The sequence below is a fragment of the Bactrocera dorsalis genome, chromosome 5 (genome assembly GCF_023373825.1).
Source record: "Bactrocera dorsalis isolate Fly_Bdor chromosome 5, ASM2337382v1, whole genome shotgun sequence".
NCBI lineage: Eukaryota > Metazoa > Arthropoda > Insecta > Diptera > Tephritidae > Bactrocera > Bactrocera dorsalis.
This window is the reverse complement of record NC_064307.1, coordinates 34,571,986-34,599,113: the sequence shown is the minus strand read 5'-3', so window position 1 is coordinate 34,599,113 and position 27,128 is coordinate 34,571,986. Positions and strand designations below refer to the sequence as shown.

At 39.6% G+C, this 27,128-nt stretch overlaps 2 protein-coding genes across 8 annotated transcripts in view; one reads left to right on the top strand and one right to left on the bottom strand.

The window, feature by feature from the left end:
* LOC105227121 (axotactin) overlaps positions 1-27,128 on the bottom strand; it is a 160,143-nt gene that overhangs the window by 42,014 nt on the left and 91,001 nt on the right. For all 7 annotated transcript variants that reach the window (XM_049459219.1, XM_049459220.1, XM_049459218.1 and 4 more), the window contains exons 9-14: positions 23,137-24,002; positions 17,833-18,047; positions 17,293-17,692; positions 3,084-3,331; positions 2,508-2,978; positions 778-978 (exon numbers count right to left, since the gene is read on the bottom strand). In XM_049459219.1, coding sequence (XP_049315176.1) covers positions 778-978; positions 2,508-2,978; positions 3,084-3,331; positions 17,293-17,692; positions 17,833-18,047; positions 23,137-24,002 — 2,401 coding nt within the window. The remainder of the gene's footprint in view (positions 1-777; positions 979-2,507; positions 2,979-3,083; positions 3,332-17,292; positions 17,693-17,832; positions 18,048-23,136; positions 24,003-27,128) is intronic.
* LOC125779001 (uncharacterized) lies at positions 12,147-12,989 on the top strand. Its single transcript, XM_049459271.1, has one exon. The coding sequence runs from the start codon at positions 12,417-12,419 to the stop codon at positions 12,921-12,923; it is 507 nt and encodes a 168-aa protein (XP_049315228.1). The 5' UTR covers positions 12,147-12,416; the 3' UTR covers positions 12,924-12,989.

The following is a 27,128-nucleotide window of genomic DNA, read 5'->3' as shown; positions in this document are numbered from 1 at the left end:
CCTTTACTCTAGTGGGTAATGCGCAACCTCAGAGATGTCGTACATTACACACTGAATACGCTATAGCTGCTGTGGAGCAGAGTATCGAGGAAGACCCGAATGAGTTCAACCGTATTCGCGCACAACAATTGAAGCTGTGCCCTTTTGTTGAAGAAGCTTGGTTTGTGAACTTACAAAACCAACTCCAAGAACTACAAGAACTGAAGTCGAATGATCATCAAGAGCGTCGCACGTTCGGTGAATGAGCTCAAAACGAAATTCCTTTTTCACAAAATTGAGCCGTCCATAATGTTACAATCAATAGGAAATCACACAGAGCGAAATTTGATCAAATGTTTTCTATACCCGTTTTTAATTGCAAGTTCTTCTCTCAGAATTGTAGTCTGCGAAGTGGAGAATAATATATTATATTAATATTATTTTACCTTTTTTCAATTTCTAAACCCACCCTAACTTTCTAATTCGTACACTAATTCCTAGCGTTATATTTCCACATGTATACCACGAGCATAAGCATTAGAAACATATATATGTACGAGTATGTTTGCCATAAACGCATGCTCCCAATATGTCCTTGCACGATTTCACCAAAACCGATGCTGCAGTCACACACAAGTGCAAATCTCTTCCGCTTAGCTTCGTATGTGACTTTTTAAAATTGAATTTCCTCACCAAAGCGCCAAGTGTAATTTGTGTTAGTTTTACAGTTGCACATATACACACATACATACTATATATACGTAGAGTTGTGTTGCAATTGCATTTCTGTGTACTTACTGGGCGAAATATTCCGTTCGTTGATGTCAGCCAAGTCGATTAGATTTGTGCCAATTTTCAGGCCACGCACACAGCCAATATATCCCTGCAGCGCAGGAGCGTCCAGATTGGGCTTTAGCAAATTCGCAGGATCATAACCGCCAATATTAAATTGGAAGTACTCAGTTGGCGGTGCGGGTGGACGGTGTGGTGAGAGAACCTCTGTAAAATAGGAATGCGTTAGGAAATATGTTAAATGAAAATTTCCGGCTCATAAAATGGATGTTGTTGAAAAATAGAAAAATATTTTTTTAAATTTTTGATGATTTTTTAAATACTAAAAACATTGGATTTCGAAAATGGATTATTTTATTTTTTAGTTTTGGTATCAGTTTTCTGTTTCAGAATTATTTTCAAAATCGTTATTATTTTCAAAATCGTTCAAATACTGTTGCTGCTGATCATCACTTTTATCCTGAATCAGCTGTCAAGATTCTTTTAGCTCTATTTCGGTATCAGTGGAGGGTGCGAGTAAGATTATAAGGAAGATTAAATAGACGATTGAAAGTGATCCCTAGTAAGGTTTTTGCTTACGAAAATAAAATTACAGTTGAAACATGTAATAATCCTATAATTAGAGTGGGTTAGGCTAGGTAAAATAATTGTTCGAAGATCCCATGTAGACTGCTATATATTTTTGTGTCTTTAATTTCCACTCTCGTCAGTTCTGTGGGATGTCTGAAAGTATGCGCTCCCAAGTGCTTAAGCCTTGACCTCTCAAACGCAGGAAAATCAAGAAGGAAGTGTTGAGTTATTTTCACGTGATCTACTTCCATACAGCTTCTGCAAATAGTGTCCGGTAATATTCTCAACTTTACAGCAAGGACGCCAATAAGGCAATGACCTGTTACCGGCCTCACAACTAGGGAGAGGATAGGACTGAGGGCGAAGAGATCACTAGAACTTCAGCGATCGATCTTGGGCCAAAAGGCTTTAGTGAAAGCGCATGTATGGATGATAGCCCAAAACTGGCCAAGCTTCCACGAAGCCCAGATATCTAATAATAAAACTCCGACCCCCTCCAAATCTCTTGGAAGGGTTATGGAGTACCTTTCCTTGCTAGCTCATCAGCAATTTCTTGTGAGTTCGCTATTGCCCGGCACCCATGCCAGTCTTATTACGAGGTTGACAATTAAGTAATGAGACTGATTCCACAAAAACCGTATATTTGAAAACTATTCTACAACTCTGCCATCCCCTTCAAAGTAGTGCCCTTGAACAGCTATACAGCGATTCCAGCGCGTTTTCCATGCTTCGTAAGATTTCTGGAACGCTTCGACTGAGATGTCTGTAATCGACTCAAAATGGATTTCTTTGACCACCGATTTTATTGTGTGCATTGAATGTCACTTCTTTGAAGGGTAGAATGGTGAATTATTTCATTTCGTTTCAAATTAGCTGGTTGATTTATATTAAATAAAGCTGTTAGAGTTGATCCAAAATATCGGTGGATCTCTTTGGACAGATATACGTCAGTGGTGTTACCCAAAGACTTCTATAAAGTGCATCAGCTGATATATCGACGAATCGTTTTAAGCTCATCACAAATCTATTAAGGCTATGATTTTAAGAAACTTTAGTGTTTCCCTCTGCCACTGGTTCCTCTAATATTATGTATAAAACTTGATACCATTTTTGAAAAATGGACCAGTCTCAATTAAGTCAAAATCTACACTAGTTTTCATAATTACCCTTCTCCGGATTGACCCACGGTTTGTTGCTGTATTCATCCAATAGCATCATGCCTCTCTCCACGCTCACGCTCTGCTCGTTCACATGCATCGTGGTGCGCTGCTCCTCCCGCTCAATGGCCACCTGAATGCTGTTCAGGCTACTCACGGACACATCAACTATCGTCAAATTAACAATTGCATCGCCATAATTATAGAGGAAGACAATTTCGCGACCGGAGCTAATATACAAGTGCACGAAATTGTTGTAATGATCGTTTGCATACAAGACTAGCGCATTCGCATCGTAAGTGCGTAAGTTGATGAGTATGTCTTGTGCGAGTATGCCTTTGATAATGTCCCGTTCCTCATTGATGCCATAGATAGAGTAGGCGGCCGGTAGGAAGGGCGGTGTAGCAGCGGGTGTGCTAATGTAATTGCGCATCAAGAACGACTCACGTGTGATGAAAGTGAGTGCCTTCTCGTTGATGTCTGCAAAATGGAGAAGTTGAAATGAGAGAAAGATTTCAAATAAGCGTTTAGATTTCGTAAAGATTGAAATTCAAGTGAGCAAAGTTGCAAAGTGAGCGCACTTACTTGTTTCGCAGAATTCACCGATGTGCGCCCAGGGGTTGCTGCACACACACTGGAAGGTACTCCATAGTTCCTTGCATTGTGCGCCATTTTTACACGGCGACGGCACACACGACGGCTTGCAGTCTTTAATTATCTCCGAAAGATGTACGGACATATAGCTGTAAATGTCGAGTATCTCGCCGTTGACGACTAGGCCGCGGAAGCAACCAATTAGGCCAGCTTTAACAGATAGCTTCTTCAGCAGGTCACTGACGTGTCGAGTGGTTGTGTATTGGTAGTGTTGTTGGCATGAAACGAAAGCAGATAAAATGCAGGAAAATGTAAGAGTGTTTAAAGTGTTCTATATTAAAGCAATTTTATGTCGCTTGTAGTCAGGTCTAAAAGTTTTGGATTTCTTTTTTATTATGTAGCTTAAATGTATGCTTACACTGTACACTTGTCAAACTAACAAAAGATTGACAATTTATCAAGAATTGTATCAAGTCCACAGCTTTTTGTTATTCTGAGTCAAGCTTGATAAAATGTTAATCCTCAAAATGCAGCGCTTTTCTACACATACACAATTTTAAAGTTGCCAGAGTCTTATACAAGTAGATACAAGCAGTGAGGTTTTTTGTTTATCTTGTAGGGCTAGCTCATCAATATGATGAGGAGTTAAATAAGATTTTTGACTAACATCGCCATACTGTTTTTTGAAATCTTCCTCTTAATCTAACATAAACAATAAAATTCTAAAAAAAATTTATTTTCACAAATATTTTATTAGTGAAAAGCGATGTCGAGAGCATTTGACATGTTGCTAATTTATCAAGAAAAGAACTTTTTAGTTATGGCTGAATAGAAAAATATTGAAATTTTGACAATCGTGACAAATTAGCAAGATGATGAATTTGTGAAATGCACAAAATATCATACAGGCAAATCTCTCTAGCAAAGTATTGAAATAATTTTGCGGTATTAAGGCGACCTAGACCGCAACGGCATCTCTGCAATGGATTAAAATGGCCCAAGTATTAAATCTTGGCGCGAAACAAATCGCTTTGATCACAGAAGTAGAAAATCATGGACGAGTCGAGATGAAAGCTAGGCAAGGCCTTATTAAAGAGTTAATGAATAGAACATCAGATAATTAAATTGAATTGGTATTACCAGGCCTATTAAGTCATGTCTTACTGGTGCGCTTAACATGGTCCTACATTTACTACCCACAGAAGTTTTTACTTGGAAATTAGTTACCTTAACCAGCAGGTTCAGATTACATCCACCGAAGATTAACTTTCGGATGGTAATCTCTAGACTTGATTGGAGAAGAGGTTTAGTAGGGGAGGAGGATACTACCTCTATTTATACTGACGAAGTTAAAATGAGCTGCGAAATAGAGACGGAGTTACATTGACATCTCTATCTATCTCTCTATCAGGCTACCAAACTCACTCAGCATTTTACAAGTGGAACTACTAGGTATTGAGAAGACTACGGGAGTTCTATTGAATAACTACGGGAGGATACCGCAAGCTTCCATATACATCGATAGCCAAGCGGCATTGCTGTCCTTGAGAAGACCACAGATTAATTTTACAGTAGTTAACAAATAAAAAAAGGCAGATCAACTCCAATTGTTCAAAATATAGGCAATCAAAAAAGTAGAGAAGATGGCCAAGCTACATAGGTGCCTGTTTAGACGAGTTAATTCCATGCCCACAGAGAACGATCAAAAGCCGTTCCCACAACATTCGGGTTTACGTAACCGGAATGGACTCGGATTTTTTAACTTGTCACGGACTGTCAACTCAGCAGAACAAAGAATCAATAACAAGTTGGAAGAAAACAAAGCAGAAGTCCAAGTATGACAAGACTTGAACTAATTACTAAATAGGTTCTGGGATAGTATATGTATATAGACTTACAACTACTACATATAACGGAGCACTGGCTTTTTGAAGAGCATGCACTAAAAAGGGGTCTGCCTTATAATAATATTTGAATCAGCTGCAAAATAGAAGGAAATACGGAAATTTGTTTCCACTTATTCTGTGAATGCTTAACTCTTATCACAAACCCCAACACAGAACTTGGAGCCCACCAGACACCTTATGGCTGTCCACAAAAAGCATAACAGGTATATCATAACTAGATTCATTGCGAGCACAAATGGTTTGAGAGCAAGAATAAAATGAAATAGAGAGATTATAAAGATCATACTATATTGCATCAAAATGGCGCATCCAGCGTTTAGTGATCTCAGAGTACCTACCTTAGGTTAGGTTAGATGGCTGGTCAAAGATCACACGTAGACTAATAATGTAGTCCTTTGTGATGCCATTGAAAAAGAACTCCCGTGTTCGCACTTACAGATTGGCGAAGCGCTTTGTAGCCAATACATAATTACCTACCTTACTGAACAAGTTTTGGAAAAAGATATTTTTTTTATTCATAAATATTTTTCTTGGTGAATTCGGAAGAATCGGTAAGAATCATGGCTCTAATACCATTTTTAATCCCTTGTAAGGACTGAAGTATGAATCTTGGACAGTATTTCTCATATCTATTACCAATACATTTAACACTTGTGAAAATTTTAAATTCAAAGCAGTACAAATTTCTCTAGTAGCATATAGATTACCAAACATGTCTTGACTATAAATATGGAATTTATAATAACTTGTTTTCTGAAAACAAAGTTCAATGAAAAAGTTTGGTGAAAAAATCGATATTAAACACAAACTCTGAAGGTTATGTAAGCATAAAATGCAGATTACACTAAAGAAAATTACAATTCCATTAACTGTACTGTTTCGGCGATTTACTGAAACACAAGCCACACGAAGAGTTCACAGCAAATAGTAATAGAAAAAGAAGCTTTACAGACGCAAAAACTACAAATAAACAGTGGAAGTAAATAAATTTAAGCTGCCATCAAATTGCTGTCAACGATTTAACTTGAGAATGTAGCTCCATAAGCAAATATGGCATATATAGAGGGTGATCCATTTCGAGATTCTCTATTTTTTTGTAAGAAAAACACGCAGAAAATTCGATTTTAATGGGGAGTGTTTATTATAAATGTTATCATGCGCAAGACCATTCTTTGAAATTTATTTTTTTGAAGATTATCTCTTTCAAATGTTGGCCGCGACTACGTTTCAGACGGTCCATTCGTTGAGTCCAATTTTGGATCACTCGTTCGAGCATTTCGACTGGAAACTAACGAAAGACACGCGTTTTGCCAAAGCGCCAAAGTGCTTAATAGTTTCAATGGAATGCAAAAAACCCGGAAATAATCCTTGTACTTAAAGAAACTTTTGATGAGCGAAGATCGTGGTGAGTCGATTCGGCGCCGTTCGCAGCAAATCGGATTGACGTATGGGACGACTTGGGGCATTTTACGTCGAGATCTTAAATTGAAAGCGAAAATACAGCTCGTGCAAGGACTGAATCCGCTCGACCTACCCTAGCATCATCGCTTGGTTCTATGGTTTCTTGAAAAATTCCAAGAAGATTAGACGTTTTCGAGCAAAATTTTATTCAGCGATGAGGGCCATTTCTGGCTCATACCCATAAATAAAGAAAATTGCCGCATTTGGGACGAAGAGCAACCTGAAGAGATTCAATAACTGCCATTTCAACTAGAAAAAACATCGGTCCATATTTCTTCAAAAATGATGCCGGTGAGAACGTAACCGACCTTTGTTGCGCCATGATAACCGACTATTTGATGCCTGAAATTGAAGCTCGTGATCTTGGCGAATTTTGTTTGATCAAGATTCATTACTTTTACTATTTCAAGTAACTTTTGTTATACATCTAAAAGCAACACCCTATATAAAACCGTTGGAAAAGCAATTTTCGTTTTATTTGTGATTGTGAGTAAATATATTTGCACACATGTTCGAGTAGTTTTTCGCAAAGATCGTGTGTATAAAAAGTAGCAACAACTTTCGACAGTCTGCTCAGCCAAAGCCAACTGACCGTAGCGGCAACATCCTATTAAGTCATTAGCAACAGCCTGACTCCTCTATGCAAACACAGCTCCATGTACGTATGTACACATGTTTGAGTGCTGACAAGAAGAGCAAATACTTGCTTGTTTAGTTGAGTATTTCTCGTCATTTATGCAAAGCGGTATAAAAGCAAGTGGCGATGAAAATTATTCCAAAACAATAGGAGAAAGAATACACGAAAGACAAAGCGTCCATGTGGATGATAATGTTTTAAAAGCACACAATATTTGCTTAGTTGATTGGATTCAAGTTAAGTCGCATACTCCTGCAGTCAGTTTGATTGGGTTTGGTTGGAGTGAAAGGTGAGGCAAAGTACAGATTCTCAATTTTTTCCAACCAAATTCAAAAGTCATTGCTAAAGGAATGTTGGTTGTCTACATATTCAAGTGTGATTGAATGCCACATGCAACAAAAGAGTATAACACGGATTTTTTTCTAAATTATTTGGTAAATGCATATTTGGAGACTTTTTAACCACTGTTAAAGAGTGATTAATTTCAGGCGTTACAATTTATACTTCATGATACTTGATTAACCTCTTACTTGTGAAAATAAGCATAGAATATGATAGTAAAAGCTTTATAGAAAGATTTTTTGGAATATTTGGATGCCATTTGGTCTAATAACTATCCACATTATCTTAAAGTTATTTTGTAGTTTGCTTGCATCTTCCTCTAACATCCATTGCCTTAAGCAACTTTTATTCCATCCATTTTACCTCAATGCTGTTACGTGGTTCGCGAGTAAATTATTCTAACATCCATTGCGTCAAATAACACTTGTTTGAGCTGAATGGTTTGAAACAAATTATATGGACAGTGCGTTCACGGCTGCACTAATCATATTTTTCAATTCTTTCAATACCGCTCAGATAATGTTGACTGAGTTCTTCACATTTTGCAGTGAGAGATCGTGTTGGTGCAACGAATCACCTCACCTTGAGAACTTAGTACAGGAAAATTGTAAGCTAGATTGAACTTTTAAGAGCAACGAAGTCCATTTTCAATCGAAATTGCCGTATTTAGTTTACAGAAAACTGATTCGAAATTCAAGAAATATCATAGAATGACCGAAAAAAAACTATTTCGGACTGATTGGTCACCCAAATCTCCTTATTTGATTCTCCTTTAAATATTTTGGTGTTCATAATTGAACAGTATAGTCTAAGTCATGGAGGATGGAGCCATTAGTAGAAGTTCACGCAAGTGAGGAAAGTTCTCTGAACGTCATGCCGTGGGAGTGGCCTGAAACGATTATTTTACGTATGGCACAAGCAGCTTACGACTTCCGGTCTTAGACCAAGTATCCTTTAGAAAATAGACAATAGAATTAATCGAGGTATGCACTGCGACCTTGGGTCTATTGTGCCCTCTCCTAACTCACAGGGACTCACCAAGCCCCAACAAATCGATAAATTCTAGTATTTTGCTGGGAGCTAGTGAGTTGATGTGATCCCTATCCGGAAATGTAATTCCAAGGGCCTTAGACCAGCGTCTGCAGACTGCGATGCAGTCGATTAGCAGGTGCTCCGGGTTTTCAGGTTTCCTGTCGCAGAACCGGCAGTTAGAGCAAGAGGCAAGTCCTAGGTTGAACAGGTGCCTTTTCAACTTGCAGTGGCCGGTGTAGAATGCGACCAAGAGCCTGAGTTTGATCCTTGGGAGTTAAAGTATCCTTTTAGCAGCCAAAAGACATCTGTTTGAAGCCGAGTTAAAGTGAGAAGGCGAAACATTCCATTTCCAGGTTTGCGCGCTGGATTTGGGACCAAGTGGGTTCAGGCTGATCGATTTCGCCGGGGCCCGTAATATGGTTATCTGTAGTACTAGATTTCAGCATAAGAAAATTCGACAAGCTGTCTCCGGGTCGAAAAGTTCGTAACCAGATCGGGCATGTTGTGGTAGGTGGAAGATACGTCTCCAGTGTTTTAGACATGCGTATGCTTTGAGGCCCTAACAATGGCTAGGACCAACTATCTTGTTGCAGCCAAGCCAAACGCACCTCAACAAATGAAACTAAGGTTCGAAGGTCGAACAGCTGCAATCCCAACAGACAGCCGAGCGATTTCCTACTCGACTTACACTAATTGATGAGCTGAACACATAGCAGATCGTCCAGCTTAAATTATCGACGTTAATTATAGCTTTCCGGCTGCATGTGATGTCAGTAGGCCTAAAGTAGTTTTGCAGTTCTTTGAAGACCGTATGAATGAAAAGATTGTGTATTCGTTTTCTTCGGGGCTCTTGCACATGGTCTTAGCGATCTTACAAGTCTTTAAGGCATTCCTTCTCGCCTTGTTTCGTCTGTCAGGCCTTTTACAAATTTCATTCTATAACATTTTCAGTGACATACGTATCTCCTGTACTGGTTCGGTACCCAGACGGATAGCGGTTTTCGTATTCTCAACAGTTATTTCGTTTAGGCGAACACTTTCGGAGGTTTGAAGGGCCGCCTAATATCCAGATCCGAGAATGGATCAGGACGCCCACTCTATTGGGTATATTTGATCCGTTCGTTTATAAAAGTTTCGTTGAAGGGTCGCGTCTCTCTCTCTTTTTGTGAAACCTTCTCTCCCAAATAAAAGATGAGAGTAGGTAGTCTATTTTATCCATCAATCCTTTGCTTATTGAACTATAGTATGTCCGAAGATTATTGTAGAGAATTCATCAAACGCTATAAGTTTTGCAGTAGACACACGACACTCTGATTTTTTTGCAGTAAGCCAGCTATTCTTAAGAACTTCAACATTTAAGAATAACCTTAGTCCAAGCTGTTTATTAAATGATAAAATGGGGCAACGATTAACCTCTTCTACTCATATACGAAATAAAGCCGTCTTTATAAAATCAAATTACTCGAGCGAAATAAATTGTATGCATATGAAGGAGTGCTTACACAGTTCCTCCGGAGCGTATAAGTAACCTTCGGAAATGGAGAAATTTCGATATGCAAACGCACACACTCATACATACAAATAGATTCGGTGCATGATGTTAAGTGACACAACAGCAATCAAGTGCGAACACAAAAAGAATCGCACAAGTAAAGCACACAATGGCGGCCAACGATCGACTCATCAAGGAGCAGCATAAAAGAGCAGTAAAAGGCACTCATACACACACATATACTTATATATGTAGGGTATATGGTGTTTGCCATCCAAAAGTGTGCATGTGTAAGAAGTGGTCGTCGTTACGGCGCCCATGGGAGCGTCGGAAGCGTGAATGAAAAGTGCGAAGCAATTAAAAATTTATTTAATGCCATCACAAGCAATTAAGCGCTTTCATGCTGTGACAGCTATTGGCATGGCGCTAACGACAATGACGTTGTCGTCAAAGCTGGCAACAGCAACAGCAACAACAACAGCTACAACAAAATGGCACTTATAGGATGTTACAAAGCGGAAGCGCTAGTAGGTCTGTGCCGCATTGCAGCAGGTCTGCGCCATACCCGCGTAACGCGTGACCAACGTTATACACACACACGCGTGTGCATGCATTCACCTCAACTTCCGCTCGCAACGCATGCCGTGTCGTTGCTGCATTCGCATAAACGACTATTTTATTTAAAAGCCCCGCTGTCGTTGCCAAAAAGTGTTTGCGCTTTTTGCACTGACAGCAACATGTGGCGACACGCTTCATTTAACTTTGTTGCTCGGCCATTGTGCTGCGGCTCTGAAGCGGCCATTTTCGCGTACATTAAGAGCCTTCGCTAATATGTGCATTTAAATTGCTGCAACAACAAATGGTATGCTCAGAATTAGCATTGCAACAAAATCGCTTACTTTTGTTGGACTTCAATTCAGGAGTCATGCGATGCGACGGCTTATTGGTGTTGAAGCAAACAGTAACGGTAAACCTTTAAAACCACTATATTCAACAAAAATGTTGTTGGTTTGTGCACTTACCACTATTTCGTTGAAGACCTTCTAAATAAATGCATATATATATATATTCCTCTACTTCCCTCGGCGGGTACTCGTCGAATACTCTCAGAGCTGGAGTGTTTTCATCCATTCGGACGATTCGCTGAACTACGTCAATGTCATCGTTCTATCAACTGTCGTATTCGCCTTTGCCAATGAACAGAGGGCCATACATCTTCCGCAGAACCTTTTGATGATGAGCGACTTGTAGAGTTTGGTCTTTGTTCGTCAAGAGAGGTCTTTACTTCTCAGTTGCTTACTCAGTCCGAAGTAGCACCTGTTGGCACGAATTATTTCTGTGTTGACTTCTAAGGCTGACGTTGTTGTTTATGTAAATGTTGGTTCCAACATAGACGAAATTATCTACGGACGTCGGAGCCAAGTCGAATGCGACGACAGGAGATATTCTGTTTTGCCCTCGTTCACTATCAAGCCCATTTGCTTCGCTTTTACAGTTCGAATTATTTTCTGCAGGAGTATATTGAAGAAGTCATACGATAGGGAGTCGCCTTGGCTTCGATTGGTATTGAATGGTTCGAGAGGTGCTTCCTGATCCTGATGGAGTCGCCTTGGCTTCGATTGGTATTGAATGGTTCGAGAGGTGCTTCCTGATCCTGATGGAGCTTTTGCTCAACGTCCGCTTATGTAGTCATATTAGCTTTGCGGGCTTCTTTTCGTGCTGTCAAAATCGGCTTTAAAGTAGACAAATAGGTGATGTTTGTTGATATTCCTCTCACGGCTCTTTTCCAAGACTTGGTGTATGATGAAAATCTGTTCGATTATGGATATTCCTGGTCTAAAGCCACTCTGATAAGATCCAATCAGTTTGTTGACGGTGGGCTTCAGTCTTTCTGACGGTACGCTCTATAGAATCATTATATTCGGATGTTGAGATGTTGGCGCAGATTGTAGGATCTACATTTTTCTAGATTGGGCAGAGCACACTTAAATTACAATCATTGGGCATTCTGTCATCCGACCATATTCTAAAATTCGATCTACAGTAGCATTTACCTGCCATATAAACTGAACCATCGAAATTAATTTCTTGTATGAGAGTCTCTTTATATGTGAAGGGTGTTCTAGTTTCATTAAAACTGAAGGTACCGTTTTTTTTTTAATTTTTCGAAATAAAATAGATTATTGTATAATATTTTTTTCAAAAGGCTATTTTCTTTTATAATATAATCTTTTTCTATTGATTATTATTATCAACCATTCACTTGTTTACAATAAGTCCCCTAGAGCAGGTTCGTGCACGTCTACCTGCTTTTGTTTTAAGAAAATATATTTGTACCTGCGCATTTACATTGCATCCTTTTTACCTGCACCCTTTTCCATAAATTCTGCAGCATTTCAACCGACTAAACATTCACTTCGAAATCTTAGAGACGAAAGCACACAAAAATCAAAATGTCCAGCAATAAAAGTTTTGACAAGAGCGGCAAACCCACACTGGGGTACACACTATTTCTGCACTTGAGTGAGTTGAAATATCGTAAGAAAGGCATATCTGTAGTTCCCTGCTTGCCATTGATAAAATCGAAACTTTTAGTCACTGACACACTAATCGCACGCACCAAAGAGCAAGAAAATTTTACAGACTTAGAAGCTCTCCAAAAGGAACAAATATTCCGCCAACGCTTAAGACTCTCCATGCTGCGTATATTGCGCCAATGTCGATCAGGTCTGTCACATCAGAAGGATGTCATGGTAAAAACCACAACGGAAAAAGCGATAAAGAGAAGCCGAGATGATGAAAAGGAGGATGTCAAGCAACAGGAGCCAGAAGTAAAAACCACAGCGGCAAAGAGGCTCAGAGAGGATGTAAAGGCGGAACTTGATGTTAAGCTAGAGAAACCAGAAGATACACCAATTAATCAGAGGAAACGGACTCAGAGAGCTTTGTTTTTTAATTAGAATTTAATTTATTTAAATTTTTCTTATTGCTAATACCATATTATATGTAAAATATTGTAAATAATAAATAAGTATCAAGATAGTAACTAAAAGTTTTACCATTATTAAAAGTAGGGATTTAAGAAATATATTTATTATGGAAGGGATTTTTCCTATGTTCGTACTTTGAGGAACGAGTGTGATTTATGAGAATTTGCTTAGGGGGAAATTGTCATGAATATAAAAAAGTCATTAGAGAGAGTGTGCCTAGGTATCCCTTTTTATCTAAAGACGAACGAAAAGGGATTCAAAGTCTTACTGACAATATAAATCACGGTTCAATTGAGATTACGTACAAAACTGTCTGTGTCCATGGGCAGGTTTCCAATGCATTTTCAAGCTGTGGATGCAGATGTATTATTTTAGAGAAAAACTGCCATTCTCACTGGTAGTCAAACGTTTTTTCAACATCAATTGGATTGCATAAGAAGGTTTAAAAGCTTTGCCACGGAAAACAATATCTTATTAGCGAGATCCTTGGGCTTAGAGGCATCAAGTGATGTGAACTAGCCGAAAATGTCAGTGGCAGCGAGTGCCTGGGATAAACAGGCGCGTTTAGTTTTGAAAGAGCTCGATACAAAAGGATTCAAGAAACTAAACGTTCTTCTCAAGGTGTTATATGCACAGATTTGGGAACAGCGCCATGGATATGTGTTGCTTCTGTGACCAAAGAGGAGATACACCAGAGCACATAATGCTTGAAGACGAAGCGAAAGTCAGGCTATTGGGTAAACAAATCCGTTGAATGGAAATAGTGTAACCATTAACATAGGAGCTCTACTAAGCCCCTTTGATTTCACTGGTTTCAACTTGATAACAGAGAGGGCACAATGGATCACAGCTTGCAATAAAATCCTCAAATTTGAATCAAGAGAGGGTTATTTATTCGGTAATATTGGGGCCAAGGTCGATTTTTTTGAGGGGGACGATATAGATTTTGAAGAATAAAAAGAATCACTATTTTTTGCTCACATTAAACCTTCTCATCTTTAGTACATCTTCATTTTTAGCATAGTTATAGCTTACAACAACATACAGATGTATAAATGAACGGATTGAGAAATTTCCATAGATCAATTTGAGTCGCCATTCCTATATTTTAGATATATAATTCTAAACTTATTTTGGTGAACTGTCAGGAGAAAAAACATTTTGTACTTTTAGAAAATTCAAACGTTGCAAATTTTAACCTTAAACGAGTACTTAAGGGTATTACATTGACCTACTCTGCACATGCAGTTGTGCGCGGAAATTACTTGCAACACACTTAAATGCGCATTATTGCATTACTATTTCTCACTTTATTTCAATGTGATTGAAATGTTCTCCTTACCCTTCACTCCATCTTTCATTCACTGAACAAGTCAGTGAGTTTTATTGCTTATGCATTGATTGGCTCACTTATTTACACGTTGTCGGAATTAAAACACCACATGGAGGGCCAAAGAAGAGCATGCCAATTAAGCGCGAACGCCCATTCCTACATACATATATGCTTGGGTAAACAGCTGTGAAAATAAATACACCCAGCGGGAAAATGTTATTTCTGACGTGTTCTCGAGGGTTATATCTTATATTCTACAATTCTTACAACCAAAGGATATAATTAGTTGAAATATTCTCGGTTGATTGTTTTAAGACGTCTTCTATAGCGATAAATATAAAAAGGTGGATGATTTCATTCATATGAACAAAAAATATCTACATAATTTCACAATTCTCGGTATAAGGTCACTCAATAAGGGTCTAAGTTGACTGAATTCCCGAAGAAATAAAAAAATACAAATCGATAGACACCGTGACTAATATCGACGACGCAGTCCATTATCCCCAGGAGTTTTTAATTTTATTAAACGCTTCTGAACTGCCACCACATTTTGACTTTTAAAATTGGAATTCCAATTATGCTTCTGAGGAATTTAAGTCCTTCAAGCATGTGCAACGGGACGAGACTGCTTGTTAAGGAATTGAAGGACAATTTAATTGTAGCAACCATTATCACCGGCCTGGCAGCAGGTCAATCAGCTCATATACCGAGGACTCCCATGATCCCAAGTGATCTGCCAACCTCATTTAAATGACATAAATTTCCGGTGAAAACATCTTTCGCTCTAACTACAAGCAAGTTCCAAGGCCAAACTTTCGAATTAGTAGGGATTGACCCACGAAAAGAATATTTTACTAATGGCCAACTGTATTTTAGTTTATCGCGGGTCGGAGGTCATAAAAACCATTAACGCAGAGGTTCCCATATTTGTTATCTGGGGTTTGAAAAGTTATTGCCAGATTTTGATCATTTTTAGATAAGAGCACGCATTCCTCCAAGGTTATTTTTGTGCTTAATATATTGCACTGTATTGATTTATATTCTGTAAAGTGAAATTTGAAAATAATCGTGGAAAGAGGATAAACACACTCCTCCTCTTCGTCGAATTTAAATCTGCTTCTGACAGTGCGAAAAGGAACTGCCTAAATCTAGTACGGAAGTGTAAACTGACTAGTAGCTCCATCAGGATCGGTAAGGACTTCTCCGAACCGTTTGATCTCAAGCGAGGTTTCACACAAGGCGACCACCTATCGTGCGATTTTTCTAACCTGCTGCTGGAGAAAAATGGCAGAGCTGAATAGAGATGGTACAATCTTCTACAAGAGTGTACAATCGATAACATTAGCCATAAAAATCGAGCCGTTAGTAGTGCTTTCTTCAGGTTGGACGAAGAAGTGAAGGAAATGGGTTTGGTAGTGAATGAGGGCAAGCCGAAATATCTCCTGTCATCAAACAAACAGTCGTCGCATTCGCGACTTGGCTCCCACGTCACTGTTGACAGTCATTACTTCGAAGTCGTAGATAATTTCGTCTATCTTGGAATCAGCATTAACACCAACAACAATGTCAGCCTCGAAATCCAACGCAGAATAACTCTTGCAAACAGGTGCTACTTCGGACTTAGTAGGCAATTGAGTAGTAAAGTCCTTTATCGACGAACGAAGACCAAATTCTTAAAACTACGCATAATCCCTGCCCTGCTATACGGTACAGAGGCATGGACGATGACAACATCTGATGAGTGGCGTTACGAGTTTTCGAGAAAAAGGTGCGAATGAATGAAAACACTTCAGGTCTGAGAGTATTCGATGCAGTACCCGCTTGGCGAGGCAGAGGCAAAGACCAGGTGAAGAAAGACCATGCTGCACCTGAAATCTTCAGTTGGCGCCGAATAGAAAAGAAAGGAAGAACGACTGGCGCGCTGTTATAAACTCGTCAATAACCACGTAAGTGGTGCCTACGCCAATAAAGATTTTTTCGACTTGCATCCTTAGTTTTTAAGTGTAAACCAGGGTTCTTCCTTTCAGTCAACTGCAGAATGCTTTTACCTACAGGGTACTCATATGGTAAATATGGTATGTGTAGGCATTTAAGCATACCCTTTAAACATATACGGCTATAGCCGTAAATAACACCGTAGCTGCAGCTTAAGTTTGAAGTGGATTATGCGTGAATGCAAATACTCTCGAATATTCAAGTTCGTAGCAATGTGCGTAGCGTGAAGTTGCCGCCGCCGCCATCGCAAATGAGTGCTATTAATAAAAATTAAGGTAGTGAAAAGTCGAGCTGATTAATTGTAAAAAGATTGTAAAAGTGTTCGCTGTTAATTAAGGAGCCGTTAAGGTGATTGATTTGCGCCTTTTCCCCAGGCGCTTGAGAGAAATGCCAGAAATGCGCTGGATGTACTGAATGTGCACTTCAGGCCGCAACAAGCTAGTCCACACACATATCATATGCATGCATGTAAATTTGCTAGCGTTACGTCGCGCAGCTCGTAGTTTGCCTATAAATTTGCAGCCGGAGTGCCTGCCTGCCACATTTGCGTAAATCAGTTTTGACTGAATGGGCTCACAGTTAATGGCATACATTATAACTCCAATTAAATCGATAAATCCAAATTGGCATGGCATGATGTGCTCAACGGCAAGGGTAACGTCTACGTTGTCGCAGTATGCCATTTGTGGTCGCTTTCTTTATATACATACATGTAAATATGTAAGAACAAAGTGTTGCCTCGAGATGTGTGCGCCATATTTACATTTCCTGCGCGTCTGTTTTCCTTTCCGGTTTTCTTTTCCTTCGCAATAATAATTAAATAAAAATTGCTATAATAAATCAATGGAAGCATAATAATTGCAGTCGCCAGTGAAAAATTTCGTCGTAGAAGGAGTGAGCTGCAAGCGCTGGAGCTCTACCGTTTAAGTTTTTATCGTTGGTCAATATTTCGGAAATAGTAATATGCGGAACAAAGTTTATTTAAGCAATACGTGCATTTTTACTTACGCTGTGGCGCCGCCGATATACATGCTGCCCTCGAATGGTCCGAATTCCTCCTCTGGCAGCAGATCAACCATTTGATAGTCGGTATTTATCATAAAGCGCACGTGATACTCATTGTAGTCGATCCAAATCTTATGCCACTCACCGCCATTCAGTTTGCGATGCGAGTTAATTACCAGCTCTCTTGTTGTGCCGGTGCTGAGGGTGAAATTGAATGTCAGCTGATAGTCGCCGGTGAGTGCGACCATAAAGGATGGATGGTTCGGACGAATGGGTGGCTGAAAGAGCAGTATGGCTTTTTCGCCGGTAGTGCGGAATGAGAAGGCAATATCGCCCTTGCGCCAGCCGGGCACTTCGATGTACGACTGTGAAGTGGTAAAGGTGACAACATACTTCTGGGTGTCTGTGAGGAAATGTGAAAAAGTAAAGAAATAAAGCGAGGAGAGTGAGTAAATTCGGTTTTCGAAAAAATACAGTTTCCATAGCACATAAAATATAAATTAAACTGCGTTATTTAAAGCTCTCCTTTCTCCTTCAACTTACTTGTTTCAACACACTCTAATGGCCCCAGCGTAATGCGTCCTTGTGAGTCCTCCTCCAAGTCCTTTTGCTGCAAGAAGTACATATTCGTTATGCCAAGGCTGTGCGGTTCATTGTAGAAGCCCTCGTCAGAGTACCATTTGTTTTCCTTCACATCACAGTTGCATGATTGATTTGGGTCCACACATGTTTTATTGATGGAGCAAGGGCAAGCACCACTGTCGTCCCAAGTGTGCAATAACCATGTAAATTTCAAAAATAAACATAAAATTAGTTAACAATAGAAAAGTTTGGCTGCCTTGTGTGTTTTTGGAGTTAGAGACTTAATTTTGCTGAGTTCTTAGCGCAGCGCCACAACAAGAGCGTAGCCAGGGCACTGGAGACGGAAAGAGACTGTAATGCGCACCAGAATAGCTGTAACCACAGTAGTAAATACCAGTATTCATCTTGGCACTACAAGAGGCTGCCCACACTGTGGAGTGCTATTCTCCTTGTTATGGAGCATTGCCGTGGACGACGTGCTAGTTTTGCTAACTGACAATGGGATTCACTGACCATAATATAGGGATGGCATTGTTATTAGAGCCAGAGACAAATTCGAGGACACTCTCTGCGACTTAATACAAAAGATTGAAAAGGTCGGTGCAGTGAGGTTGAATTGAAAATGAACCCCTCTGAGACGACCCGGCTTCATGAATCTAACCTTTGCAGGCAGTGAGGTAAAGAGTACCAAGACGGTGAAGTATCTTGGTCTTACGCCAGATTCCACTTTGCGGTGGAAGCAGCATGTTGACCTGACCATGTTCAAAGTGACTAAAGCACTAATGGTGTGCAATCGACTAGCAGATAAATTCTAAGGCTGTAAGTCAAGGATTGTTAGGCGGTTACACACCATGATCTAGCGGCCGATAATCACGTATGGGATGCTGGCTCGGGCCTTAAAAGCTTCGCAGACTTCGATAGGACTCCAACTATCGAAACAGCAACGAATTGTATGCATCTGCATGTCGAGTGCAATGCGCACATGACCGACGGCAGCACTTGAGTCATGCTTGAGATCACACTACTTCACCTAGTAATCTGTCAGGTAGCCAAACACATTCTGCTCCAAATCCCAGCGGATGAAAGAATTAATAAATGAAATAACATTGGCTCTTCCCCCAAAGAGACATCATTACCAAAAGGGTGAACTTTACTAAGAAGTACAAGGTTATCCTTAACAGCAAGGCTGAATGGAACGATTCCACTGGTTAAGGATAGTTCAATCAAGTGGTACACCGACGTCTCAAAAACGTCGGAAGGAATCGGTGCAGGAGTCGCAGGGCCACACACCAAATTCTGCATACCTTTGGAAAGTTTTGCATTAAGATAAAACTCCAACGAATAACCATACTTAGCGGCACTTGAAGCAATCTCTGCATATGAGATCAAATCGCTACTGTTGCAGGAATGTGGAGAACGGCTGAAAAGTCTAGCGGAACCAAACCACGGTCACAAACGTATAGCCAGGAATGAACTGGCTGATGAGCTCGCCCGCTCCGCAGCATCCACTAACATGGTAAGACCTAAACCCTTCATCGCGGTGGGTCCTCATACCATTAAGGAGCTGTTCCGCAAGGAAGAAGGAGTAGACCGAGAGCGATATTGTCAACAACTTTATGACATGCGCCATGCCAAGTATCTAATGGATAGTTATAACCTCATCGGGTTCAAATATGTAATTAACATCCCTAGGAACAAATGCAGGCTACTTGTTGCATTCTACAATGGCCACAGCAAGCTGAAGAAGCTCTTATATAACATGGACCTAACTTCTTGAGCACATTGTAAGTTCTGCGATATGGCGCCTAAAACCCCACAATACCTGCTAGTTGACTGCAGGATAAAGGCCCTGGGATTCATGTTTCCAAACAGGGATGACATTGCGTCACTAGCAAGAGAGCACAATAGCCCAAGGTCGCGGTGCAATCCTTGCCTATATGACATAGTAATGACTATATAGTAGTATAATTAATCTTGCCACGAAGTCTGTAACACCCAGAAGAAAACGTAAAAGGTTTTAGAATTTGTATAAAAAAGATCAGCATGACGAGCTGAGTTGACTTTGCCAAGATCGTCTGTCTGTATATACGCTAGTTCAGGTCCTCAGTTTTTAAGACATTTTGTTCACGTTTTTTCTCTCTAAGAAACTGTAATTTAAAATGAACGTTCGGTATCAAGTGCCTGTATGGAGAATTAATTCATCCGACAAAATATCGCCATCAAATTTGGCAAGGAGTATTGTCTACATAAGTGATAATAGTGCAATCTCCGAAGAAATTTTCTTTGGTCCGGCTTGCTATGGCATATAGCTGCTATACAAACTGACCGATTAAACTTTTAAGAAATCTTTTGTACTTTTGAAGAGTATTATTATTATATCTTCGGTTCAACTGATGTTTTTTCTTGTTTTTAGTTCAATTTATTCCTCAACCCTTCAACCCTTAAAGCTCGAATACCACATTTAAGTAACTGTGTTGTACATTTCCCCAACTAATATCGTAATTTCCTTATGCAATTTTACAATGTCTGTCAAGTGTCACGTTATTATTCCCGCTGTCATTCTCTTACATACTCTCCCAGCCACTTTCTATGTTGGCATTACAATTGTGATTACGACTGTTGTCATTATCCAATAGAGTTGTGTGTTTATTAGTGTTGTTGCGTGTTGAGTCAGTACACAAATCATCTCTAGTTGGCATCATTGCTGACAGAAATTACTCGCTCGTATTCATAGACTACTGCAGACGATGACCAACGACGGAGACAACTGAGTGAATGGAAAAGTGTTGGCACTACTTGTGGCATTCTGCTGTTGATAGCTCACTGCTGCTTGACACATGAATTCGCATGCAATTACATATGCATACATATTCATGTAAGTATGTAAACATAATGCGAGTGAAATGAAGAAACGAGTGCAGTCACTCGCCGGTCGGTTGTTCATATGCGGGAAGGGGATGCGGGCATGAGGTTGAGCGCGTTCACAAAGTCAAGTCAAATTGTCGCTCAGTGCCTTACAATTTGCTTGCCGGGCATTGCAGCATGAGTGACAAGACGCAAATTGGAGCGCAGTCAGTTTATATTAATAATCAAGTGCTAGCGCTTAAGGTCTGTGCGACTGTCTATGCTACTGTCTGTGTTAATGTCAGTCAGCGTGACTGTGCAGTGTTTGTTTTCCTACAAATGTCAAGCAAACATTAAATTACGACTTCTGCTGGTAGTGAAATGTTGTGGCAGCCAACTGTACTATTGTCAATATTGTTGAAATGGTCATGTGAACGCTGATATGTGGGGCCAAGTTTGTTGATCACTCGCGCACTACAAGTATTCAGTTGATTTAAGTCTTGAAATGAAAAGTGGAGCAGATGTTTTAGGTTATTACTTTTGGAATTTCAATATTCTTAAGGAAAGGTAACGGTATGAGAGTAGTTTAATTCCTTGGAACATTTCTAGAACACTGCAATAGAATATACTATCCATCCCCGGAATATGGTTATTTTGAGCTATGAATTTTGATGCCTCCAATCCAATCAATAAGTATACAGATATCACGATTTTGACAATTTAATCTTGAACAACGCTTATAACAGTATTTATGACGTTGCTAGAGAAATTCTTTAACAATGTTACCATCACTTGCTAATTGTAGATGCCCAATTTCTATGTGAATATTGACGAAGTCTTGATTAATTGGTATTAGATTATGTATTAGGTGGCTGATGTCTCGAGCGGAAGATCACACTTGGACTGTTAAATCCTTTGTGAAGTAATATGGAAAAGCTCGTGTTGGTGGATATCACCTATCAACAAGAACGCCCTGAACTTACAATACTCAGATCTACTTAGGTATTTTATATATACACACTACTTTACATGGTTGTCGAAAAATTTGTGATCCAAGGTGTTTTTAATTTGGTTTGGCAAGAGCGGAACACTCGCGACTTGGCTCTCTCGTCACTGTTGGCAGTCATAACTTCGAAGTTGTAGCTAATTTCGTCTATCTTGGAACCAAAATTAACATCAACAACAACGTCAGCCTCGAATGCAAACGCAGAATAACTTTTGCCAACAGGTGCTACATTGGACTGAGTAGGCAATTGAGAAATAAAGTCCGCTCTCGACGAACAAAAACAAAACTTTATAAGTCACTCATTATTCCCGTCCTGCTATATGATGGTCAGGCATGGATGATGACAACATCTGATGAGTCAACGTTACGAGTTTTCGAGAGAAAGTTCTGCGAAAGATTTATTGTCCTTTGCATGTTGGAAAGGGCGAAAACCGCAGTCGATGGAGCGATGAGCTGTTCGAGTTATACGACGTCATTGACATAATTAAGCGAATTAAGAGACAGTGAATACACTGACTAGGTCATGTCGTTCAAATGGATGGACTTCAGCTATGAGGGTATTCGACGCAGTACCCGCCGGGGGAAGTAAAAGAATAAGGAGACATCCACTCTGTTGGAATGATCAGGTGAAAAGGACCTAGCTAAACTTAAAATATCCAATTGGCGCCATACAGCGAAGAGTAAGAACGACAATAAATAAGTTGAAGAAGGAAGGTGTTTTTTTAACTTGATCTGGCAAAAGGAGTATATTCGAGATGGAAAAGTTAAGATAATTCTATCTCATCTGCTTCCAAACAGCCAAGATAGATGGATTGTCATCCGGTAAAATATTCAGTCTTACTGCATGTGTCCTGAACGGACAACGTCCTGTTAGAATTACTACAATCATTGAAAGATGGATCTTGATCGATGGCGAAGAGTTCCCTAGACTTTTACCCCGATTTACCCTGGACCAGAAAGATCTGTGAACACTGTTGTTGATAGTTGATCAGTTATGGCAACTACATGCCGTAGTGGGTTGATTGGCGGTTCCGACAATAGTTCCTTGTGGAAAAAAGAACGTGTGCAAAATTATAGATCGAAATCTCAAAAACTGAGGAACTAGTTTACATACATATATACAAACAGACGGACTTGGCTATATCGACTCAGCTCGTCAAGGAAAGTTAATATAACTTGCTCAGGGTACAAAAATCGGACCGGAAAATAAATCATCGAAACTCAGTCGAAACTGTTAACATTTTGTAATGAAAGCTTCCTGTTTCCTTAAAAACCTACGATGATTAATTCCTTGCCCTCTTTATATACTAAATTATCACTATGTGGAGATATGACTTCTTCCGCACCTGGCACAAGGTAATCACTATTCTATTAAAATTTATTGTATACGAGTATATTGATTATATAATACATACCGTTTTGCATTGCCGAGAAAATCCACAGTCAGATTCTTGGCGGACGAAGTGAACCAAGTTGCCGAGTGCAGCTCCAATGGCGCCTTATAACAGTCATACTTGATGTACTGCGTACAATATAATGAATGTGAGATCAATTCCTGTAACATGTCTGGTGAAAATTCGCGATAACGAATATTGTAGCTAAAATCACTTTCGCTCGCCGAACGCACATCAACTTGACTCGGCAGATTGTGTTCGACAATAGTTTTTGTAGCATTCTCCAAGCTTTGGAAGTCGCACTTAACATGCGCCGGTGGAAATACACCATTGCCATCAATATCGATGAGATAAACATCAGATTTGGTGTATCCAAGCAGTGCCAGTTCCTCACAAGTCTTGCGATATTTCGTAAAGTGACAGTTCTTGCCGATGTAGCCGGTGTGTTTGCAGTCACACGTGACACGATCATCTTTCACGAAACACTTGCCGCCATGTTCGCAAGTATTCGGCCGTTTGCACGGATCAATGTAATTACAGTTATCCAACGCCACCTCGCCTACCACACGTTCCGTCTTCACAACGTGACGTGGCTCGATGAGATGACCATTTATTTCGATGTCACGTATGCAGCCGACCAGCCCAGAGGCGGCCGACTTAAGACTGCTGCCAATAATTAACTTGTCACCGATATTAAAAGTCAAGCCGAACATTTGACTTTGACGCAGATGGTAGTCGACGGTGAAAGTGATTTCGCCCGCTTTGTAGTCCAGCTCAACGGAATGCCAAGAGGTGGCTCTATTCACTTTGATCACCGTTGAGTGGGTGAGGTTGCTGCCCAAATCGGGCACTAGATCAAAACTCAGTTTGTCCGAGGAGAGGCGTATCTGTGCGCAAGCATATATTTTGAAAATCAGCGAGCATGTGTTGTTGTGCCGTTGCAATTTGGCACGCGAGCACAGTTGGTGGCGGTGTTGACGGAGGTGGTTGTGGTGGTGCATTTTCCAATTTTGTGTTTTTCAATTTCCGACACAGCAGTAGGGGCGTTGCGGAAAGTTGGGTCGGCGGATATTTAGTTTGGCATTTCCGTTGCCATTATCATCGTTTGGTAGCATTTCCGCGTGAACGGATGTCGAACGTTTAATAGAGTGGTGTGTGGGTTCGGTAATGGTGCATAACGAGAGGGTAGCATGAAATTAAAAAGGAAAATTCGTTTTTTTTAATAATTGTATATATTTAAAAATTATTTTATGTTACTTGAACTTAGTTTTAATTATATTTGTAGGCGAATACAAGTAAATAATAATAACAAAACATATCCACGCCATGCACAAACTGCATCCAATTCATACCGAATTTCACAATTGACACCTTAATACTAGGCCTTCCATTTGGGCCATAAAAGAACTCTGCTTCTAATGCTTCCAGCACATTTTGCAATATTTTTGAGCTTAACCTTGATATAAAGTTTTCTTGTAAACCAAATATTACGAAGAGAATAAAGAAGACATCGCATGCCTCATTCTGTTGTAGAGACGCTATAGCGAAGAGGTGGGGACCCTAACCAAAGGTGGTGTTGAAGCTCTACGAAACCGCCAATAATCTTCGAAAATGTATAAGTGAGGTGTAGGGCGATCGAAAAGGTCACACTCGCTAAGAAGCTTGAACGTATCCGAAGAGCGGCTCTCATCGGTATCAGCGGTTCACTGTGGACCATACCGAAAACACACTTACCGTGCGATTCTGTAACGTGAGACAGTCTCAAGTCTCTAAATTTGAGATTTTGAGTTAGAGTCAATTTTTGAGACTTGAGATGATTTTGCTATTCTGTAAGTGACAGTCTCAAAATCTATTACATTTCATTATTCAGAGATGTTTTTACACTTGAATGAAAATAAATATGTCGATAACATATATTAATTTTTCTATAACATTGTCAAAAAACATATTTATCAATAAAAATGAAAATATATGTTGACTTTGTTTCATAATATTTACGAAATTTATGTAAAATTTATTCATTTTTAACTTTTTCGTGTTTGAGTTGCTTACAAAATATAAAAATACGACAATCGATTAATATCTATGATGATCTCTATTCAGTATATTCAAAATGGCAGACAAGAGCTCTTTTTAGTTTTGTGACCGGCTAACTACCAGGTCTCAATATTTTGAGACTAACGCTAGAGACTGTTTAGTGAATAGTAACTAGTCTCAAATTGAGACTTTGCCTCAAAATGTCTCAAATAGAGACTAGAGACTGGTTACAGAATCCCGCTATTAATGCCATTTGGACACAGGTGCATTACTGCGAAGATCAATCTAAGGGTCAAAAAAGCTCCGTATAAGAAAGGGTTGTGGTGAAATTTTCTCCTCCTTCAATTGCATCTTTTGAAACTTGGACAATTTATTAAGAGATTACTACTGGTAGCTCATTCGCCGGTCACATACCGACGAACGATGTGTGATCGGGATGAAATTGTGGGAGAAGAGGCGCAGTGAGTTTTCACGCGCATTAATCAAATGGGGAAACTAGAAGAGAGAGTCTTCCATAAGGAGCTCTCCCAAATACTGTAATGTTTTTTAGATAGAACTGACTCCTGTTAAGGAAGCAGTAAGCTTACTGCTCCGGAGGGCAACCGTTTTCAGGGAGGTGAGCATACACTCCAACAGCAGAGCGGCAACATGAGTGCTCACCTTGCGATTTGTGGGCTTAAAATTAGTCAATGAATATTTTTCCTCACTAGAAAGGACATCAAGTTACTTTATCACCCTTACACCGCTAATATAAAAATAGGAATGAGCTTGATGTCCGTTGGCATCTTGCGTTCTAGCACTGCCTTGTGGACTTCGTGTGCGCATAAAATATATTAATAGACGATCAGCTCTTGTGCGACTGCGATCTCTTTCTGGTCTAAAGTAATACGTAAGAAATCGATTGAACTTCTAGTCGTAGGGGTTCTACTAAAAAACTCGAACACAAATAGTCAAACTTGTATGGAAGAAGGAGAGGTGGAAAATTCAGAAACGTTCTTCTCTATTGTCCAGCATTAACAAAGACCAAGGTCGAAACTTCTCGGCAGTCATAGCTTCAGAGAACAAGGAGACACGGTTGAAACTGGAATTACCGCCAATATACCTTATACTTATATATACACAAATACCCAGGAACCCAATTGAAAATCCAAATTAAAACCTAATTTTTTCAAAGCAGAAAATACTAAAAAGTGATATTTGAACTCAATTACTTATTATTTTATATTATTAGTCAATATTTAATATTTATTACTTGTAATTTTACAAATGACATGTATAACAAAATTTTCCTTAAATACTAGTTAAAATAAAATAGTGAGCAAAAAAGATTAGGCGCTCCGTGAACTTTTTCTATCCTCAGTACTTTTTCTCGTCACTTCGTTACTTGTTAATCTCTGTCGCTTAGGGTTGTTTACTTCATCGTCATCTTCCCTTCCTCGTATTACTGCTTTTGAATTGTTTCTACTTTCTCGATTACTCAAGCTCCGAACTATACATAATTTCAAAAAATCGCTGAAAATCTGTTCCTGCTTGAGAGCTTCATAGTCCATATCACTTTGAACCTTTGTTTGCGAGATTAGTGTGTCTGTGACTAAGAGTTTCGATTTGAGCATAGGCAAACAGCGACCGAAAGAGCGTTTTTTCGATTTCCTCAACTCCGTCTGGTGCATAAATAGCGTGTAGCCCAGTGAGGGTTTATGACTCTTCACAAAACTTTTATCGGCGGACGTTTGTATTTTCTTCTTAATATCAGTCATTTCTCTCATTGCTACGTTATTGGTTAATTTCTGTCGTTTAGGGTTGTTTACTTCATCGTCATTCTCCCTTCCTCGTGTTACTGCTACTCTGAAGTCTTTCTCTTTTTTCTGCATTAATAGCGAATTATTTTGCGACAAGACCCGGAATAAGGCCAATTTTAAACGATTGCTGTAAATCTTTTCCTTCATGAGATCTTCAAAGTCCCAATCATTTTGAAC

Excerpts from the sequence above, each read along its gene's own strand:
- LOC125779001 (XM_049459271.1), top strand. The coding sequence starts at position 12,417 with ATGTCCAGCAATAAAAGTTTTGACAAGAGCGGCAAACCCACACTGGGG.